Source organism: Cyprinus carpio, chromosome A20, assembly GCF_018340385.1.
Source record: "Cyprinus carpio isolate SPL01 chromosome A20, ASM1834038v1, whole genome shotgun sequence".
NCBI lineage: Eukaryota > Metazoa > Chordata > Actinopteri > Cypriniformes > Cyprinidae > Cyprinus > Cyprinus carpio.
This window is the reverse complement of record NC_056591.1, coordinates 14,203,985-14,222,574: the sequence shown is the minus strand read 5'-3', so window position 1 is coordinate 14,222,574 and position 18,590 is coordinate 14,203,985. Positions and strand designations below refer to the sequence as shown.

Sequence of the window (18,590 nt, the reverse complement as noted above, 5' to 3'; positions counted from 1 at the left end):
GCTTAGACACAGAGCTCTGTGAACACCCAGCCTCTTTTGCAATGACCTTTTGTGTCTTGCCCTCTTTGTGCAAGGTGTCAACGGTCGTCTTTTGGACAACTGTCAAGTCAGCAGTCTTCCCCATGATTGTGTAGCCTACAGAACTAGACTGAGGGACCATTTAAAGGCCTTTGCAGGTGTTTTGAGTTAATTAACTGATTAGAGTGTGGCACTAGGTGTCTTCAATATAGAACCTTTTCACAATATTCTAAATTTCTGAGATACTGAATTTGGGATTTTCCTTAGTTGTCAGTCATAATCATCAAAATTAAAAGAAATAAACATTTGTAATATATCAGTCTGTGTGTAATGAATGAATATAATATACAATTTTCCCTTTTTGAATGTAATTAGTGAAATAAATTTTTTGATGATATTCAAATTATATGACCAGCACCTGTATACACACACACACACACACACACACACACACACACACACATACATAAACAGATCAAAATTAGAGAACACTTACAGATACCTTCAAGTTATTGGTGTTAATCTAATTTAAAACAAATTATAATATGACCTATGTGTAAATATCATTTTTGGATTGAAAGCGTTACCTGCAGGTGTTTCTCCTGAGCTGCCCGGTCTTCTTTACAGAAATTACTTTGAGAACGGAGATCTGTCTCTTTTTTTTGCTGGGTTTTCATATTTTGATATGTACACACACCATGAAAGGGTAAGACAGTCATGAGTGAGAAAGGAAAAAGGAAAGGAAAAAAAAAAAAAAAATTTAATTCTGATATTTCCCCTTTGGAATATCATGCATGATTCACAGAAATCAGATTAGCAAATAAAATCGATGAGCAGATTCATCATGTCTATTTCATTATGTGTGTCAGCAAAATTAATTCTACCTGGTAAATGAGGAGCAGCTGGTTTGGCCTCTGTTACATTCACTGCGTTCAGTATTCTTCTGTGCTCCTGTGTCTGGATCACCTCCTCCTTCAACTGCTCTCCAGCCTCTATGTTCCCATCACTGGCCCCTGCAACAGGAACATCCTGAGAAAACAGTAAAAGAGTTAAACCATGCAAAATATCATCAGAGCAAAATGTCATAAACAGTAATGCCACAGATATCTGTACAATGCAAAGTTCCTGTAAATGATATGCAAATATGGAGAATTTTACTCCAATAGCCATGTATTAACACATTGCATAAACATTTTCTTTTTGCATACCATTTCCTTTCCAAAGTGAAAAAGGCATTTATGGCCCAGAACTAAGTGGGCATGAGCAAACATGAAGACATAAAAAGGATCCTTCACCTCAGACAGAGACAGCAGCAGTGCAGAAAACTGTTGTGAGAGTTTATCAAGAGCAGCTCTCTGTGTGTGGCCCTCACTCTCAGGACTTATGTCCTCCAGGACAGCAAGACGAGCTTTGAGCCAGTCCAGAGACTCACCCTGAGCCTTACCGTCTGCAGAGGGAGGAAAGAGAGAGGTCAGCTGGAGTCACATAACAGACAGTGGTCTGCATACACATATACAGTATGCAGATGAGCATTAATCATGTTGATTTGGGGTGAGCTCACCTGGACAGAGGAGATTTCAGCACCACTCTGAGTCGTCTGCTGGAAAAGAAGCCATCCAGACAGCTCACTGAACCTGGAGCACAGCACAAAAAAATAAAATAAAAAAAATCCTGAAAATTTCACACAACCTGATCACCAGCATTTATTGTCCCTTGTGAGAAAGTGTGCTTAATTAAAATTTTAACAGTTTTTAAGTACTTGCAGGAGAAATAAAAGACCTTAATTAAAAGAAAGTACACTTTAATGACTGCTTCTTAGCACACTTAAGTACTATTATAACACACTTAAGTACACTTATTAGTTAATTTCATAATAATGTCAAATTGAAAATTTTACTTTAAAGTACATTTTAAATAATTGTTTTAATAATCTTTTGCTGTGCTTTAAAAGTACACTTATTTTGATGTTGACTAATACAAAAGCACATTAAAAGTACTTGATTATAATTTTAACTATAGTGTGTTATTTTATATAATATGATATTCAAAGTTAAAACATTTTATAAGTATATTATATAAGTACTAAATTGCATGTTCATCATTTGTATTTACAATTTAAATACATTAAATACAAGTTTTAATAGAACTTACGTTAAATACATTTTATTTTATAATAAATGCTATATTGGGCAGTACAGTGTAATTTAAGTAATTCTATAATTGCATATAAAAATTGCATATAAAAAGTTTTTTTTTTAAAAAAAGGGCCTTGCTTAAGTAGGTCAAAAATCTCTCTAAACTTCAGCTAAGTGCATTTAATACAATATTTTTAATTTAATTGCAATTAACAAGCAACATAGACAGATTTCATCCTATAATGTGTCCTATTTTTAAATGTAACATTTGCATCTCACCTGGCATGCCACTCTATCCATTTATCCGGGTCCTGTTGTAGTCTCAAGTATGTTCGTTCTACTAAACCCCCTGACCTCTGAAAGATGATCTCTGGTCTCCTCCAGCATTTGATAGCCTTTGTCATTCTCTAGAAGATCCTGACAGAGATGCTCCATTGTCTTTAGTCGCTTCTCACAAACAGAAAGTGGGTTTTTTCTGTTTGAAAAAGGCCTATAAAGACACATAAATAAATGTTAAAATTTTTCATGAAATGTAACTTGCATGATCTTTTCTTCATCTGTTCTGTCTCACCCGGTGTTCTTTGATAATTTTTTCACTGCCGTCTATGAGCAGGGCCTTGTCCTCCCTTTTCAGCTCTGCCCAACACTCCTGTAAGATGGTCATCACCAAACGCCTCTCTGTTTCGACCCGGAGTCTGAGCAGATGGGATGGGGCCTCGGCTTGAATGTCCTGGTAGAAAAATTGCATTAAGATGAATCCTTTAGGAGATTTTAAGATGTCTAAATGTTCATCTTTTTTAAACTTTCAACTGACCTTCCATTGCTTATGCAGTCGTCTGACTGTCTCCCGCAGACTCTGTTGGTCTTCCTCAGAGATGATATCAGTGAGGTCATCACACGCCTTTAAATAAGCACTTAAAATATGCTGGTCCAGTCGCCCAAAGAACTCCTGAGCAAATAATTGCAGACATAATTAGAAAAACAAGACAAGTTAAATATGTTTGAAGGGTTCGCCGATTAAGCCATTATTGACATACATTATGTTTGCGGAACAGCTCATCTGGGTCTCCCCTTTCCTTTAAACAGGCCTGGCCCACACGCAGCGCCTTCTCCAGGTCAGCACGAGACTCTTCATACCTCCGCATGAGGCTGCCATTAGTCTGTGCCACCTGCCTCCATTCTAAAGCCTCCTGCATCAGAGCCTGATCAGAGTAGAACACAGTTACTCCATCAGCTCTGTAGTTGATGGATTAATGCAAACTAGTGATTTTTTTCCGTGAAACAAAAGCAAGAGTTAGAGAATCTCCACTTAGAGATGCAGCAGAGGTGAGGATTTTCAACAATTTTGACTTCAATTTTGTAGGACTTCAAAAGACTTGGATTACAGCACAAGAGTCATATGGACTACTTTAATGGCACCTTATTTATTTATTGAGTTTGGCAGTCCATGTTCTCCATGTTGTGTTTATATATATATATATATATATATATATATATATAGATATAGATATATAATATATATAAAAATGACTCTCTGCAAATTTTTAAGAATTCTTATTTTATTTTTGTAATTTTTTTTTTTTTTTTTGTGTGATTTCCCCAGAAAAAAAAAATAACAGTATATAGGCTTGACATATGAGTAAATGATAGAATTTTACATTTTTGGGAAAATTATTCCTTGACAATCATAATGAGAAATACAAAACAACATAAAAAATGCAAAAAACTGTAAAAAGTGCAAATGTTGAAGCCAGCATTATTCTGACTATTTCTATAAAGCATACTATGAAACAACAGTTCAAATCCATCAGAAATCAAATCATCTGATTTGGACTCAAGAAACATTTCTTGAAATAGAAAATATTTTAAAACATTACAAATGTATTTACTATTTTTTAAAACAACTTGCTGAATAAAAGAAATAAAAATCTTGCTGACTCCAAACATTTGAATGGTAGTGTATGAAAATAGTATTGTAAATCTATAATGTAGTCCGACCTGTGCAGTGGTGGCTGAATCTCGGTTACTCTGTTCTGCAGAAGAGACATGTCAAAATCGTGTAGAGATTTCGTACAGCACAGTGCCCTCTGTAGGGACATGTAACTGCACTCCACAGCGCAAACACAACGCTTACAGGTCTGCTGTTGAGTTTGCAGCTCCTGCCAAAAATGAATAAAACAGAAATAAACACAGAGATCAATTCTAGTTCACACAGATACAGCCAGGGACCTTTTCTGAATCCTTGTGGGTTTACAGAAGACAGGCACTTATTATTTGCCACATCATTACTATTTCACCACACAGTATCCTTCATGGTCTAATCATCTTTTTCACCCAGTGGTCTGTACTGACCTGGCACATTTCCTGGTTGTGTTGCTGTGTGATGATGTGTCCAGCATGCTCCGCTGTCTGGTAGAAAGCTGAGATTTGTTTCTCTAACTCCTCTAACAGAGGACATAGAGCCTGGCACTCCCTCAAAATTAAAGGACACTTTTCTTTCAGCTGTGAGGATACAAACACACAATGACACAACATTTATTCTCAGACATGTCACTGAAAATGAAAATTCTTTGATTTATTCACCCTCATATTGTTGCAAACGTATGTGATTATGTTTTTATTTGGTGGAACACAGAATCAGATATTTAGCAGGATGTTCTGCTATTATTTTCCATATAATGAAAGTGAATGGTGACCAGAGGCTGTCTAGCTCTAACACTGATAGAAAGTACCATAAAGTGCTCCAAAAGACATTTAGCATTTAAGGTTCTTGCATTCAAGTTTCTGCAGCCATTTCCGATTTCTTTATCATGGTTATGGTGTTCTTCTGGAGCATCTTCTCCTTGGTCACCATCACTTTAATTATACTGAAAAGACTAGTGTGAACATTCCTGCTAAATGTCTGATTCTGTGTTCCACCAAATAAAAATTACCTTAGAATTTTTCATTTTTTCAGATGGAATATAATAACATAATATTGTGCAAACATAGCACAAACCTGATGGAGCTGTGCTTCGGTGGCTGTTACAAGAAGAAGTGCTTTAGTTCCACTACCATGAACAGAGTCTTTGGCCAGAAGCTGTGCCGAGCGAGGAGCCGCCTTATATATTGTGCTTCCAAACCAGGCAGCCTGTGCTTAATGTCCTACAATGCATGTGAAATGATATCAGAAAGCTTAGGTTAAACTCAAATGAACGAACTGGCATTATAGTCTTATATTTATATTTTCTGTATGGCCAAGCTCACATACAGAAAAAAGAAGAAACAATACACTCCCAATAAATTGAATGTTGAAACCTCTTTACCTCAACATCCTGCATAAAGTCTTTAACATCCAATAATGACACTTGAAGTGGTGAGGAAAGTTTGGAAATGGACGTGTCCAGAAACTCTTGTATGTCTAAGCTGACATCCTGTTGCATCCTCACCTTATGAGTCTCAGGAAGACGAGCATACTTTGGAGAGAGCAAAACAGACTTTATAATTAAAAGAAGAGTTAACTTAAATATAAACTCCATATGACTTTCTTTCCTCTATGAAACAAAAAAAATACTATTTATAGTAGTTCTGACATTAAAGGAAGAAACAAAGGTATACATTTTTATGTAAAGTATTTAGATTTTTGGGTGAACACTCTCTTTAAACCTGACAAATTTCTTGTCTTTAAGAACTGCACAAGCTTGTTTACCTGTTTGACCATCAGAAATAGTTCCCTCCATCTTCCATTAAGAAGCAGGAGCTGATGTTTTATGTCACATGTCACGTTTCATCACAAGTCTCAATCAGAAAGTTTCCTGCATCATTCATAGCAGCATGCTGGTCCATCCAAAGATTACGAAAAAATATAATAAAAAAAAAAAATATTAAAAAAAAGAAACTCCTAGAAGAACAAGAGAGAATGTGAATGTATTATAAAAATAACCCTACTAGGTATTTTCAAAGGCTTGCCCACATTTACAGTATGTGGATGTCTCACCCGTTTGGTGTTCTCGGGTTGGTCTGAGAGCCCCCTGAGCGTCCTCCAGCCAGGCCTGCAATGAGGCCACGCAGCTGTTGTACCTCAGCCAGTTACACTGCACCTCCTCCAGCATAGACCTTACGCTTCGCACCTCCACCGACAAACTCCTCCACTGATCAGATACCTCTCGCAGAAAGAGCTTTACCCCTCCCTCAACTATAACGTCAAAACATGCACATACAAAAGCAGATTCAAGAAAGCACTAATAAATAGGGTCCTTAGTGTCAACAACAAGCATTTATCCTTCCCTTTTAAAAGTTAATTAGTTACATTTTTTATTAGTCATTTTAATGCTTCAACTTAAAATTTTATTTCAGTTAGTTGCAAGAGCAACATTTCTAATTTTAATAGATTATTTGAGATTAAATCTTATTTATTTCTATATTATCACAGAACATTATATTTTATTTATTTCTATATTATCTCCTGTCTTAGATGCTTTTAGAACAGACCCATGACCCAGTTTTGTGTTGCGACCCACCAGTTGAGAACCACTGCACTAAATCACAAGGATAAGATGTGATTGGCTTCTGGGAGATGTATTGTTTGATCTTCCAATCACACTTCAGATATATAACACAAAGACCACCTCTATTTTGAGATTGCCTTAGGCACGAACAAAGCAACATGTTGGCAGTCTATTGCCCAGAGAAACCCAATTAGAATACAGTATCTGCAATAATGGACTGGAATTCCCTTTTGAGCTCTGTGCCTGGGAAAACCTCATTTACCAGTGGCCCGAGGAGAGGGGCATGAGCGTAGAAGGAAAAAGAAAAACCAAAAGGAAAAAGAGCAAGAATGAAACACAGAGAGAGAGAGACAGAGAAAGCAGGAAAGATGCTACAGGCACAGACTGATTGACTACTGAGTCCACAAGGATTAAACGGTGAAACGAGGTGAGCTGGTACCATTCTGCCCTCTGGACACTGAGATGGTGAAATGTGAAGCATTTTCTCTAAAAAACTGTGCCTTTATCTGCACAGCCATGATCTGATTTGTACATTACAAATATATTTTTTGATTCCCCCAAGGCCGCCACTACTGCTAAAATTCATGAGGCCCATTATAAAAATCTTGTGTGGGCCCCTCCTTCCCTGTGTGCCTTCTTTTATAAATCAGAAAAACATATTTTGCTATATTTGATGATTCTCATATAAAGTGATGAGAAAAATAAGTAATTGCACAGTGAAACCAGGATAAACCTGCAAAATCATTGCTAAAAAGTACCATACTACAAATTTAGCAAAACCATGGACATACAGTATATACTGTACATATAAAAACACATAATTATTAGCATATGAAGCATACCTGAGCTGTCTGTTTTAATGTAGAGCTCTGCAGCATTTATAAGAGCCTGGTGGCTGGATTCATACTTCTCAAAGAACTGCTGCCCCTCCACAAAATCCTAGAGAAGCAGAGAATGAACAAAAGTGAATATCAGATCATTTAACTGCTGAGTCAAAGCATAAAGAAATAAGCATCTTTAACATATCTCAGGCTCTACTAAATGTGATAGAAAGGGCATCTCTATGTATGAAATACAAAAGTTATTTGTATGGTTGGGCAATGGAGGAGCTGAGAGAAGAAGGAAAAAAAAGAAAAAAAAAAACTTTTATAGAATCCCTCTGGCTTGTAAACTTACACCATAGCTTTGAAGCAAAAGCTCCATTGATTCCAGTCGGTCATATTTAATGATCCAGGATTTTAGCTTGGACTCGGTTAGTGTCAAAAATGCCAGCATAGAGTATTTTGACTCCCAGAATTCCAGTTTGCTCAAGTGAACGTGGGAGGAGGTAGATATGTAATTTAATCTGAAAGCAGTTAAATAAAAACAGATTAATAATATAATATAATATAATATAATATAATATAATATAATATAATATAATATAATATAATATAATATAATATAATATAATATAATATAATATAATATAATGTATCTCTTTATTCATTTTTGAGGTTATCTGTTATGATGTTTACCTCTCTGCCATATCTTGCAGTTGTTCCATGGGAATGGGGACATTATTAACACATCTGTCTCTGTGTATTAACTGCAAGGTCTGCTTATGTCTTTCAAGAAGCCTTAAGATCTCCTGCACAACAAAACAGATAAATGCAAAACTCAGGATTCATGTTAAAGTATAATGTGAAGGTTTTTGTAGTTTTGGTAATATTCATTAATGGATTCTCATTCATCCATTCTCCATTAATCCTATTTTAGTTAGCATACATCCTATACATCCTATTTTACCTGGTCATGTAGTCGCTTTTTGTGAATGGCTTTGGCAGGCTCATCATGGACTTGCTGAGGGACCAGCTCCTCTCGTAGGATCTTCTCTGCCTGATGTAACCACACTCCAACTTGCCCCAGAGGATGAGGCAAACCACTATCCAGCTGTAGATGCCAATCCAAAAGCTGCAGCAAGAAAAATAACCCAAAATTTGTCACAAAAAAATAATCTGTGAATATCCTCAAAGGTGAAAATTTATTCAATGATTCATAAATAAAGTAAATGGACTAGGATTAGGGCTAGTCTATGTATAATAATTAGCTTCATATAAAATAATAAAATCTATGGTGTATCTTACCCTTGCAGACAGTCTCTCCCAGGCCTGTTTGACCAGAGCCTGATCTGCGGTCAGCTTGCCATCCTTCTGACTGGACTGAATGCATTTTTCCACTTGTCTTCTCTGCACCTCAAACTGTACACGATAATGCTTGAATGTCTAAAAGAGAGAGAGAGAGAGTGAGTGAAAGAAATAAAGAAAGAGAGTACTACAGGAAATGGAATTACTGAAATTCTGAATATTCAAATAACGTGTATTGCTAATAGGAGAAAGACCTCAAGATAACACAACCTGTACAAAAAAATGACAAAGCAAGAGAAAGAGAGACATGCCAAAAGCTGAAAAATAATTTAAAACAGCCAAATTGCACATGCATGTATTCATGCAATAATGGCCTCCAATTTTCCACTTTCTCTCTACCCGTGCGGTCCCTGCTAGAGCTCTGGTTCTTCTGAATATGGAACATGTCCGTGGGCGCTACAGAAAGCAACAGACACCGCACACTAGTGTAGTGCCCAGGATTATGAGAGCAACGAGAGCTCTCAGCTCTAATGTATATTAGCATTGTCTGCATGCGTATGTGGGAGTGTGCTGAGTTTAAAGCAACCAGTGTTTTGTCTGGGATATGTTTCACATTTTTTTTTCCATTTTTATTACACATTGTCATATGAATTATGATGAGTATACACACAGTGGTGTCCAAAATCTGAGACCACAGTGAAAATTTCAAATCTCAAATCATGACTGGCAACATTTACTACTGTTAAAAGTTTATCTTTTTTCAAACAAGTAAAACAGCAATATTGTCAAAATTATATCACAATTTAACAATTGTTTTCTATCTGAAAAAAAAAAAATAATAATAATATTGCAAAGCTGAATTCAAGCAGCTATTACTCCAGTCTTCAGTGTCACATGATTCTTCAGAAATTATTCTAATATGCTGATGATATGATGATTAAGAAACAATTCTTATAATTTTATAAACCTTTCAGATAATAAAGTACAGCATAGCTTGATATAGATGGTTATTCAAAAACACTTAAGTTCAAAATAAGTTCAGACTTAACCAAAAAATGATTTGCATTAGTGGAGGATATATTGGTAAACTCAGTAATGGCTGACTGAATGAGTCTGATTCGGTTCATAATAGTCATTTCTTCTTTGCAAGAAAGAGTCATTTGTAAGAAAATCAGAATTTCATGTTAGTCAACTTCCAGCTATTAATAACATGATTTATAATAAAAACAGTTGTATTAAATGACATAAATAAAAAATAGAAGCATTTATACTAACAGTCTAGATTTTTGAACCCTACTGTATATCAGTATTTCTGCTTTCTTGGATAGTTGTATTAACAGTGGCCGTTTGACCGCTCTATAAGTTTTACTCAGGCATCCAATGATATCATATGTTATCTACACAACACTGCCAGCCCTACAGGCTCTGACTGAGACCCTGAGCTCACCTGGTACTGCGCAACAGGACTTCCTCCATTCCTCTGGCCTTGAGCACAGTCTCTCTCCAACTGATCTGCCCACGCTCTCAGCTCCCTCAGTGTCTTACGCTGCTCCCTCTGAGAGAGAAAAAAAGAGCGCTGACTTAGTTAAGATTGTAGAAACAAGACAAAAAGCAAACATTTGCACAGATTTAAGGCCCTTAGGGAGCTCTACACTCATCATTTCCTTACCTAAAGTAATTTAATGCACTTTAAACCCCCTACCCAATACAATTTTGCAGTTCAAACATGCATCACTAATGCCGCATTTATAAATCCAATGCAGACTTTGCGCTCCTGCTGTTTGCAGAGTTCTTCTCCTCCATTGTGTGGATCTGCCCCAAACCTCTCCATGGGGGAGCAAGAAATCAGCTCTGCAGGGGAGATACTAATCATTTTACACACATTTACCCTCCCTATTATGAATTAGGATCAAGAACAAGAAAGTGAGAGCAGTGTTCAGCTAATTCTAATGTAATTAAGCCTATTCCTCTGGTGCTCATCAGACATTTTGGCATCCTCAATGAGGATGCCTTTGGGTCATCAAAATGATTATATCATGACCTTGCCAACGTCTGCCGCATGTTCTCCTCCCCACCTCCCAGAAACGAATACCGTCACAGGCATTCAATGCCCTGGAATATTAAAAAAACTACACTGTCTTAGTTTAAATGTATAACAAAGAGGTGAAAATGGTTCAAATTGCAGTGACTTTGAAACACACGCAGACCTTGGCATGAGGGAACTAATGGCTTCTACAAAAGGACCAGGTGGTGACAGGATCAATTCAGCACTTCAACTTGGTTATGAACTATTATTATTCTTTAAAGACTGCTATTAATGCTAATCATCAGGCTATTGGTATCAACGCAAAGTCAAAGGTCGTTATTGTCATGTAAATGTCACCCAAAGCCCCAGTATTGTAATGCAAATATAATAGTAAAGGGAGTAAAATTATAACGGGCATATCAAAGACGTACAATGCTCAAGATTATTAAACCTGATCCACACAGCATCCGTGCTACTCATGGTGAAAAGAAAGGCAATATACTGCTGAAAGGATTTGAAACTGCATGGAACAGCAGCAGCAGGTGGAAATAGTGGCGGAGCAGTCAAAGCAGGCATAATGTGGTTTATACACGCAAACGTACCTCTAACATTTCCTCAATGGCTCGAGGAGCAAGATAAAACTTGAGACAGAAAAGGGATGCACATAAACAACAAGACATTAGTGGACAAAACAGAGGGAGGAGTATAAAGAGTATAAATAGTGTAAGAAAATGGTCAGTAGAGAGAAATGAATCCACAAATAAAACAGATTGTTGATAGTGGTCATTTAACAAACAGAGTAAAGAGTCTAGGCTTCAGACCATGAGACATACAGTGAATGGAGAGCTGGTTAATGTTTGGTTGTAGGATGAGAAATATTTATAGTACCTCCTCTTGATGCTGCCCAATCTCTGTCTCTTGGCTGTCTGGGTGATGCTTCAGAAACTGTGCCACATATGTCATGATGGACTTCTCGTCTGGCTTATCCACATCCACATCTAAATCACATTAAAAAAGATTAAAACAAAATTTAAATAAAATATAGGTTCTGCAATGAACACCCTGTGTTTCAGATGAGGCCCATAATAACTAACCCTATTCAAAAGCTTCCTTTCTTCCCAAAAAGGTGATTTGTCATCCTCTTTTGTCTAAATTTTTTACCCACTCATTGTGGTTCATTGTTCTGTGGCGAATTTGATTTAACTGATTTTTTCACAGTCATTTCCTTTTAGCTTTACCTCCTGTCTCCTGTTTTTGTGCATCCATGCAGTATCATTTAGCCATAACACACCATGAAATTACCTACTCAAATTTCAATGACTGTATGCACAATATGTTTTTTTGGTGTATTTTGAAAATTACACCAGGCAGTAATTGCAACTTTTGATGATGCTATACCAAGAAACTTTAAACATTTCTTATGCATTTCACACATTTCTTTGCTTTAAATGTTTGGCCTCAAACTCCACTACACTTTCCACACACCTTCATTTTGTTAAACCTACACTACAATTCAAAAGTTTGGGGTTGATAAGATTTTATAATGTTTTTTTGAAAGAAATGTCTTCTGCTCACCAAAACTGCATTTATTTGGTTAAAATAAAATAAAAATAAAATAAAAAATGTTGTGCTGCTTAATACATTTGTGCAATTTTAAGCATTTGGGCTTAATATCAGATGCATTGTCTAAAAAACAGGGACCGGGAAGTTTATAGCCTGACAAAGGCTTCACTGATGGTTACCTTTACAAAAGAACCATGGCTGACAATGTTCCTTACCATTGACTTACCATTTACTATTTGTTCAGTCAGCTCTACCGTGGCTAATGGGTCACTTATCGTTTAAATGTCAAACTTCATTTGTCTGTAGGAAGCATGAGGATGCTCAGATAGCATCTAGGAGGTTGAAGACTTAACCCCTCCATTAATAATTCATCAATCATATCTTCTGTGAGTGGCATGCAGCTAATTTAGAATTTAACCATTTGGTTTAATTTAAAAGTACACATCAAAGAAAAAAAACTGTCTGTTACTATGTATAAACCAGCATATTTTTGAATTAACATCGAAAACAGACTCTGCATCAAATCTCTAGTCATTAATTGGATCAAAAATTGCAAACTTGAAACACTACATTTTCTCTTAGTTTAAAAAGTAATTCTGTTATTCTTTATGATTGGTATCACCTTCAGGGTCAAGCAATTGTGGGATGCCCAGTTCTCTCTCAGCCAATGAGAAGGCGTCTTCTAGGTTATCCCTGTTGGGTCTCCTCCAAACACGTTCCATATTAACCAGATGGGGTCGCAAAGCAAAGATGACAGCATGAAAAGCCACCCCTGTGCGCCAGCTTGGGCCAAAGTCCTTCACATCCAGACCCAATCTCCTGTAAACACATGTGTATGAACATTATGTAAAAACCCAGAAAGAATGCAGTCACATGCTTTAGTTAGGAAAATGGGATTACAAGGGCAAAGAACAATATATTCAACCAAGACGTTGCACTGGCATGTATTAACAATACAGTTCTTACTTTGTTGCTGTGGTCTGGACCCATTTGAGCAGGGCTCTCTTGGCCCCACCCTGAAAAGAAAGGCGGGGCTTGCGTTTGACAGGTGGGCTGCTGGTCTCCGTGCTGTTGGAGCTTTCCACTGATGAATTGCTGCTAGACTGAGGTTGTAAGGCTGGTAGATGACTGGTGAGCTCCTCTATCTGAACAACAAGTGTTGAAAATGTTACTATATGATTTAGGGAAATTACAGAAACTTAAAGACATTTTTGTGGAAAAATGAAATATTTATGGAATTTAAAATGTTTCCTCTCTACTATTTTTACCTGGAAATATAAGATGATGGTCCATATCAACCCCAGCACAATCGAGGGTCTGCCGTCTACCACATCTGTTGTGTTGATGTTAACTAGTTTAATCTGTTAAGCAAACATAAATAAATTAACAAAAATGAAAAACTGTGTTACCATTTACTCATTTACATTAAAATGAAAACTGTAAATATAACAATAAAAGCTAATTCAAAAATTAATACATACTAAAATAGTATATAAATGATAATGATACTAATATAACACTGATCACGATCCACTTTCATTGAAGAGAGCAGCTCTTTTTGTATTCCTTGAATGATAAGAATTTTTTATTTTTAGGATGCTTATATTGCTATCACTTTTATCAAGTTGATTTTTAATTCACAGTTACATTTGAAGAGATCCTGTTTCAGAAAGTGATAATGTCAATCATAGACATTATAGACAGTCAAAAGAAAGGTCACACTAACCGGAGATCCTCTGTAGGCCGACTGAAATGGTGACAAAACAAAGGGGCGAAAGACAGAGAAAGAAGAATAGAGGTCATTACATGCTGTTAACAAAAGTGTGTCCCATCAACTGAAGGACAGGTGATAAGAAACCTCAGCTCTGAGATAACCTAAAACCCTTCAGTGACAGACAAGATGCACCCATTGTTATAAACACACATAGATTAAAAATTCACACAAAAATACACACACATACACACACACACACACACACACACACACACAGTCATAACATCCACTCACACAAACCACACACACACACACCACACACACACACACACACACACACACACACACACACACACACACACACACACACACACACACACACACAGTCATAACATCCACTTACCTGAAACAAAAACGTCCATTAACTATTAACTATTAAAATATTGTGTCCCACACTGGATGTAAAAGTACAGCACAGCATAATATAAAAGAGTTCTGTACTCTGGTTTCTCCCACTGTGCTCCACAGGGAATAGAGAGAGATGAGAGAGGGATGACCAGAGACAGATAAGATGGTGAAAGACTGTAGCTTACGAAATGAATCCTCAGCTTCTTGAGAGATCAGATACACAGACAGACAGACCACCTCAAGAGTGGGAGGCTTAGCTCAGCTTCATTCGCTGACAGACTGTATAATTACAGTCTGAAGCACAGCTATACGTAAAATATCTATGTGCTTCTCCCCAGAGAGATGATATGAAAAAATACCCTGATTATCAAGGGGGAAAAATGTTTTCCATTTCAAATCTCCATGGCGTTACTATAAAACAATAGACGATGACAGTATACCTCTTCCTTTAATCTATTTTAAACAGAGCTACACTAAAATGAACTTTCATTGAACTCAACTCTCTGGAACACTTGGCATTACGGCATTGAGTGGTCAAATATTTTTCTATAATGACCATTAAACTGTTTGCACTGCCTTTCAAAGGTTTAGGGTTGGTAAGAATTTTTATGTTTTTGAAAGAGGTCTCTTATTCTCAACAAGAATTTATTTGAAAATACAGTAATATTGTGTAATATTATTTTTTTTAAACATAATAATCAATACTTAAAAAAAATTGTAAATTGAACATAATGTAGCATTTCTAAATTATAAAATTTCTATTTGTTGTTGAAATATTTTTTTTACACAGTGGCTGTCATAACTAGTTTCATAACAGATATATTTAAACATACATTTAATAATTAAGTCATCACTAACAGGTAAAATATAATGAGCATATAGTCTAATATTCCGCGAAATGCTCTTCTCTACACTTCATTTATAGCACACTAACGAGCTGTGGACACTGCTGACTTGCCTGAGGTTAATGAAATGCTATGTGACATTTTGTTTACAAGCTGTTTTATTGACATCTTTCCATAGTTGAAAAACTGATGAGATGTTCATTCATGTTTATTTCACATTAAAACTAGTAGTAAAGAGGAAGGGATGATAACACTGACTCATGCTTATACAGGCATTTATAATAAAAATAAAAAATTACATTTTGGAAGATGAAACTTTGTTTCTTATGAAAAGTAGCAATATACAAAACTGGAAGTTACCAATGATGTTCCACTCGTGCAGTTGTTAAAACGATGCTGTATTTCGGTACAAATACGTGTACCTTTACACTCCTACTGACTGTATATTATTTGGTCCACTTGTCCAGCTTTGGCAACCACAGACAGACAGAAAGACTCTATGATGGAAGCTCATCGCACATGTGAGGCACCAGAGACAGATTTACAATAAGCTGACTCAGAACTAAACCTCAATAAAGAGAATGATTTCAGTCTGACGTGTCAACATCACCTCATAAATCTATTCTGAGCCATGTAGCAAGTTATTAATCCATAAATCCTTCATTTGCTGGTGATTTTAATAAAACAATTTCTTCTTGTTCAGAATGAAATTTAAACATGAAATGAAGAACAATGATTTCCTTCTTTTTGTCTCTTGTGAGACAGTGCTGTAAAGCAGTATCAGAGCTGAGCAGGAAAAGGTTGTGTAGGTCAGACTGAGTGGTTATGACCTGGAGCTGTACACCTGAGCAAAGCACTCTGGGAATGGATAGCCTTACCCTCCTGCCCTCCAGAAACTTCAGCGCTCTTCCCACGTTAGCAACCCAGTGGATCCTCCTCAGCTTGCGGCCCTGTTCGCATGGCTGTCAGATGGGAGTAGATAGCACAGCAGACAAAAGGAAAACAGTGATAAACAGAGGAACATGTAAATATCCAGCAAAAAATGGGGAGAAAGAGTTGATTTTTTTTAAGAGACAGCAAGAAAGCAGACAAGCAGTATAGTTATTCATGTTACAGAGAGACAGAGAATACAAAGATGACACCAAATAGATTGCAAGAGAGAAAAGTAAAAAAGAAAAAAGAAAAAAAAATCAAAGGGCCATGTGCCACTTGGTATATTGATTGTTACAGCACTGCAAAGACCTGAGGCACCACTAGCCTTATGGGATTGTTCACTGAGAGTGTGGGTATCCATCTGTGAGTGCTAATAATGTGTAGTGAATACATTGTTTTTGTTCATATGTCTTGTATATTACATCATGTTTGCTATCATTTAAAACAATATCACAATGTTAAAAAAATTCATTCTATATTACAGATATTTAAGGCTAACTGGGACAATGATGCTTGATACAATAAAAGTCATTTGTACAGCTGTTAATTAAATTGGAATAACAAAGGAAAATCAAATACCACAACAACAAAAAGTACATTTAGCTTACCAGTTTGTGACCGGACAGGACTTCAAGAAGAGCTAGCAGCATCACTCCATCTTTAACATCTTCAAAGAGATCAGAGACCACTAAAGGAGGATTGCACTGAGGAGGGAAAACAATCCATTTTACTTCAAACTATTTAAACATCTATGCAAGACAGACAGATAGAATGATAGACAGATCAAATGACAGATAGAAGGACTGAACAACAGAAAGAATGAAAGATAGAGTGAAAAAATTGGATGATAGAAAGATAGAATTACAGATAAAATGTGAGACAGAATGAAAGAATGATAGAATGATAGAAGATAGAACAAGACAGAACAATAAACAGAAAGATAAATAGAATGACAGACAGATAGAACAATAGAATGACGGAAAGATCGAAAGACAGAACAAAAGATAGAATGACAAAATGAAAGATAGAACAATAGATAGAATGAAAGAATGTTAAATAAAGTGACAAAATGACAGACAGAAAAACAGATAGATACAATGATAGACAGAACTACAGAATTATAGAATTATAGACAGATAGATAGAATGACAGAACAATAGATAAAACAACTGAACGATAGATAGAACGATCGATAGAACGATAGAACGATATAACGATAGAACGATAGATAGATAGATAGATAGATAGATAGATAGATAGATAGATAGATAGATAGATAGATAGATAGATAGATAGATAGATAGATAGATAGATAGATAGATAGATAGATAGATAGGTAAAGTGTGAGTAACTTGTAGTTATTGCAGTTCCAAACTGCCTTCCCCATCACTGCACACATCAATCATAGAGGGAAAAAAGCAAAACCAGGAGAGTGTGACCCATTCCCCAGATGTTTGTGTGGCTCATTTCAGCCCACCAGACTATAGAAGTGATCTTACGATATTATGTGTTGTGGCATTCTGTACATAGTTGTGATGTGAGTTTGAATGAGCTTTATAGATTAAACCAGTGAATGTATTGTTAGGCAGTGACAGTCATGAGCTTAAGAAGCATCTAAAAAGCCTGAGTAAAAGTGCTGATTCTAGAGATGACAGACTGTCTGACCCCGTGAAGCCCCTCCACTAATCCATCTACACAGTCCCTCTTTACCCGGACAACACATTCAGGATTTCTCTTAAGACAGCAGTCACATGACTGGGATTTGGAGTGGAAAGCATCCGGGTGGCAAAGTCATTCATGAGAAGATTAATATGAAACAGTGAAAGTGAGTGAGAGTGTATGTGTGTGTGTGTGGTGTGTGTGTGTGTGTGTGTGTGTGTGTGTGTGTGAGAGTTGTGAGAAAGAGAGAGAGAGAGAGAGAGAGAGAGAGAGAGAGAGATGTTGATGGGGTGGGGAGTTATATTTCAAAATAACGGCAAAATAGCGAGAGAAAAAAGGTAGTTTAAGAGTGAAAGTGAACATGAATTTCAAGAGAAACGAGAGTGGGATGACCTTAATTAGAGGCAGAAAGGGGAAGTGAGTGAAATTTTTAAAAGATTAATTCTTGAAGCATTTTTGAGACAGCAGGGGGAGGAATTGCTAAGATATTCTAATTAGCACTAAATAATTCAAAAGCTAATTGGCTAAAATCACCTTATAGGATATTACATTAAAAAGAGGCACTTTGAGTAATTATGCAACTAATGAAAAATAAGAGGAAAAAAAACACAAAGGCACAACCAGCAGGCCTTAACAAACTAATTATCTGTGTCTGGTTATTACTGATGGAAATAGA

The 18,590-nt window shown here is 36.4% G+C and overlaps 1 protein-coding gene across 1 annotated transcript in view; it reads right to left on the bottom strand.

Annotated features, from left to right (window-relative positions):
* LOC109045026 (nesprin-1-like) overlaps positions 1 to 18,590 on the bottom strand; it is a 115,547-nt gene that overhangs the window by 90,568 nt on the left and 6,389 nt on the right. Inside the window, 35 exon segments of the mRNA XM_042778325.1 lie at positions 606 to 701; positions 903 to 923; positions 925 to 1,047; positions 1,314 to 1,457; positions 1,550 to 1,652; positions 2,433 to 2,500; positions 2,502 to 2,627; positions 2,629 to 2,643; positions 2,725 to 2,883; positions 2,968 to 3,102; positions 3,191 to 3,355; positions 4,152 to 4,163; positions 4,166 to 4,312; positions 4,506 to 4,655; positions 5,152 to 5,259; positions 5,262 to 5,297; positions 5,459 to 5,608; positions 5,842 to 5,915; positions 5,918 to 5,998; positions 6,129 to 6,150; positions 6,152 to 6,327; positions 7,483 to 7,579; positions 7,817 to 7,985; positions 8,158 to 8,270; positions 8,429 to 8,593; positions 8,767 to 8,904; positions 10,214 to 10,321; positions 11,395 to 11,433; positions 11,681 to 11,790; positions 12,978 to 13,174; positions 13,322 to 13,500; positions 13,624 to 13,716; positions 14,082 to 14,102; positions 16,201 to 16,284; positions 16,864 to 16,959. Coding sequence (XP_042634259.1) covers positions 606 to 701; positions 903 to 923; positions 925 to 1,047; positions 1,314 to 1,457; positions 1,550 to 1,652; positions 2,433 to 2,500; positions 2,502 to 2,627; positions 2,629 to 2,643; positions 2,725 to 2,883; positions 2,968 to 3,102; positions 3,191 to 3,355; positions 4,152 to 4,163; positions 4,166 to 4,312; positions 4,506 to 4,655; positions 5,152 to 5,259; positions 5,262 to 5,297; positions 5,459 to 5,608; positions 5,842 to 5,915; positions 5,918 to 5,998; positions 6,129 to 6,150; positions 6,152 to 6,327; positions 7,483 to 7,579; positions 7,817 to 7,985; positions 8,158 to 8,270; positions 8,429 to 8,593; positions 8,767 to 8,904; positions 10,214 to 10,321; positions 11,395 to 11,433; positions 11,681 to 11,790; positions 12,978 to 13,174; positions 13,322 to 13,500; positions 13,624 to 13,716; positions 14,082 to 14,102; positions 16,201 to 16,284; positions 16,864 to 16,959 — 3,720 coding nt within the window.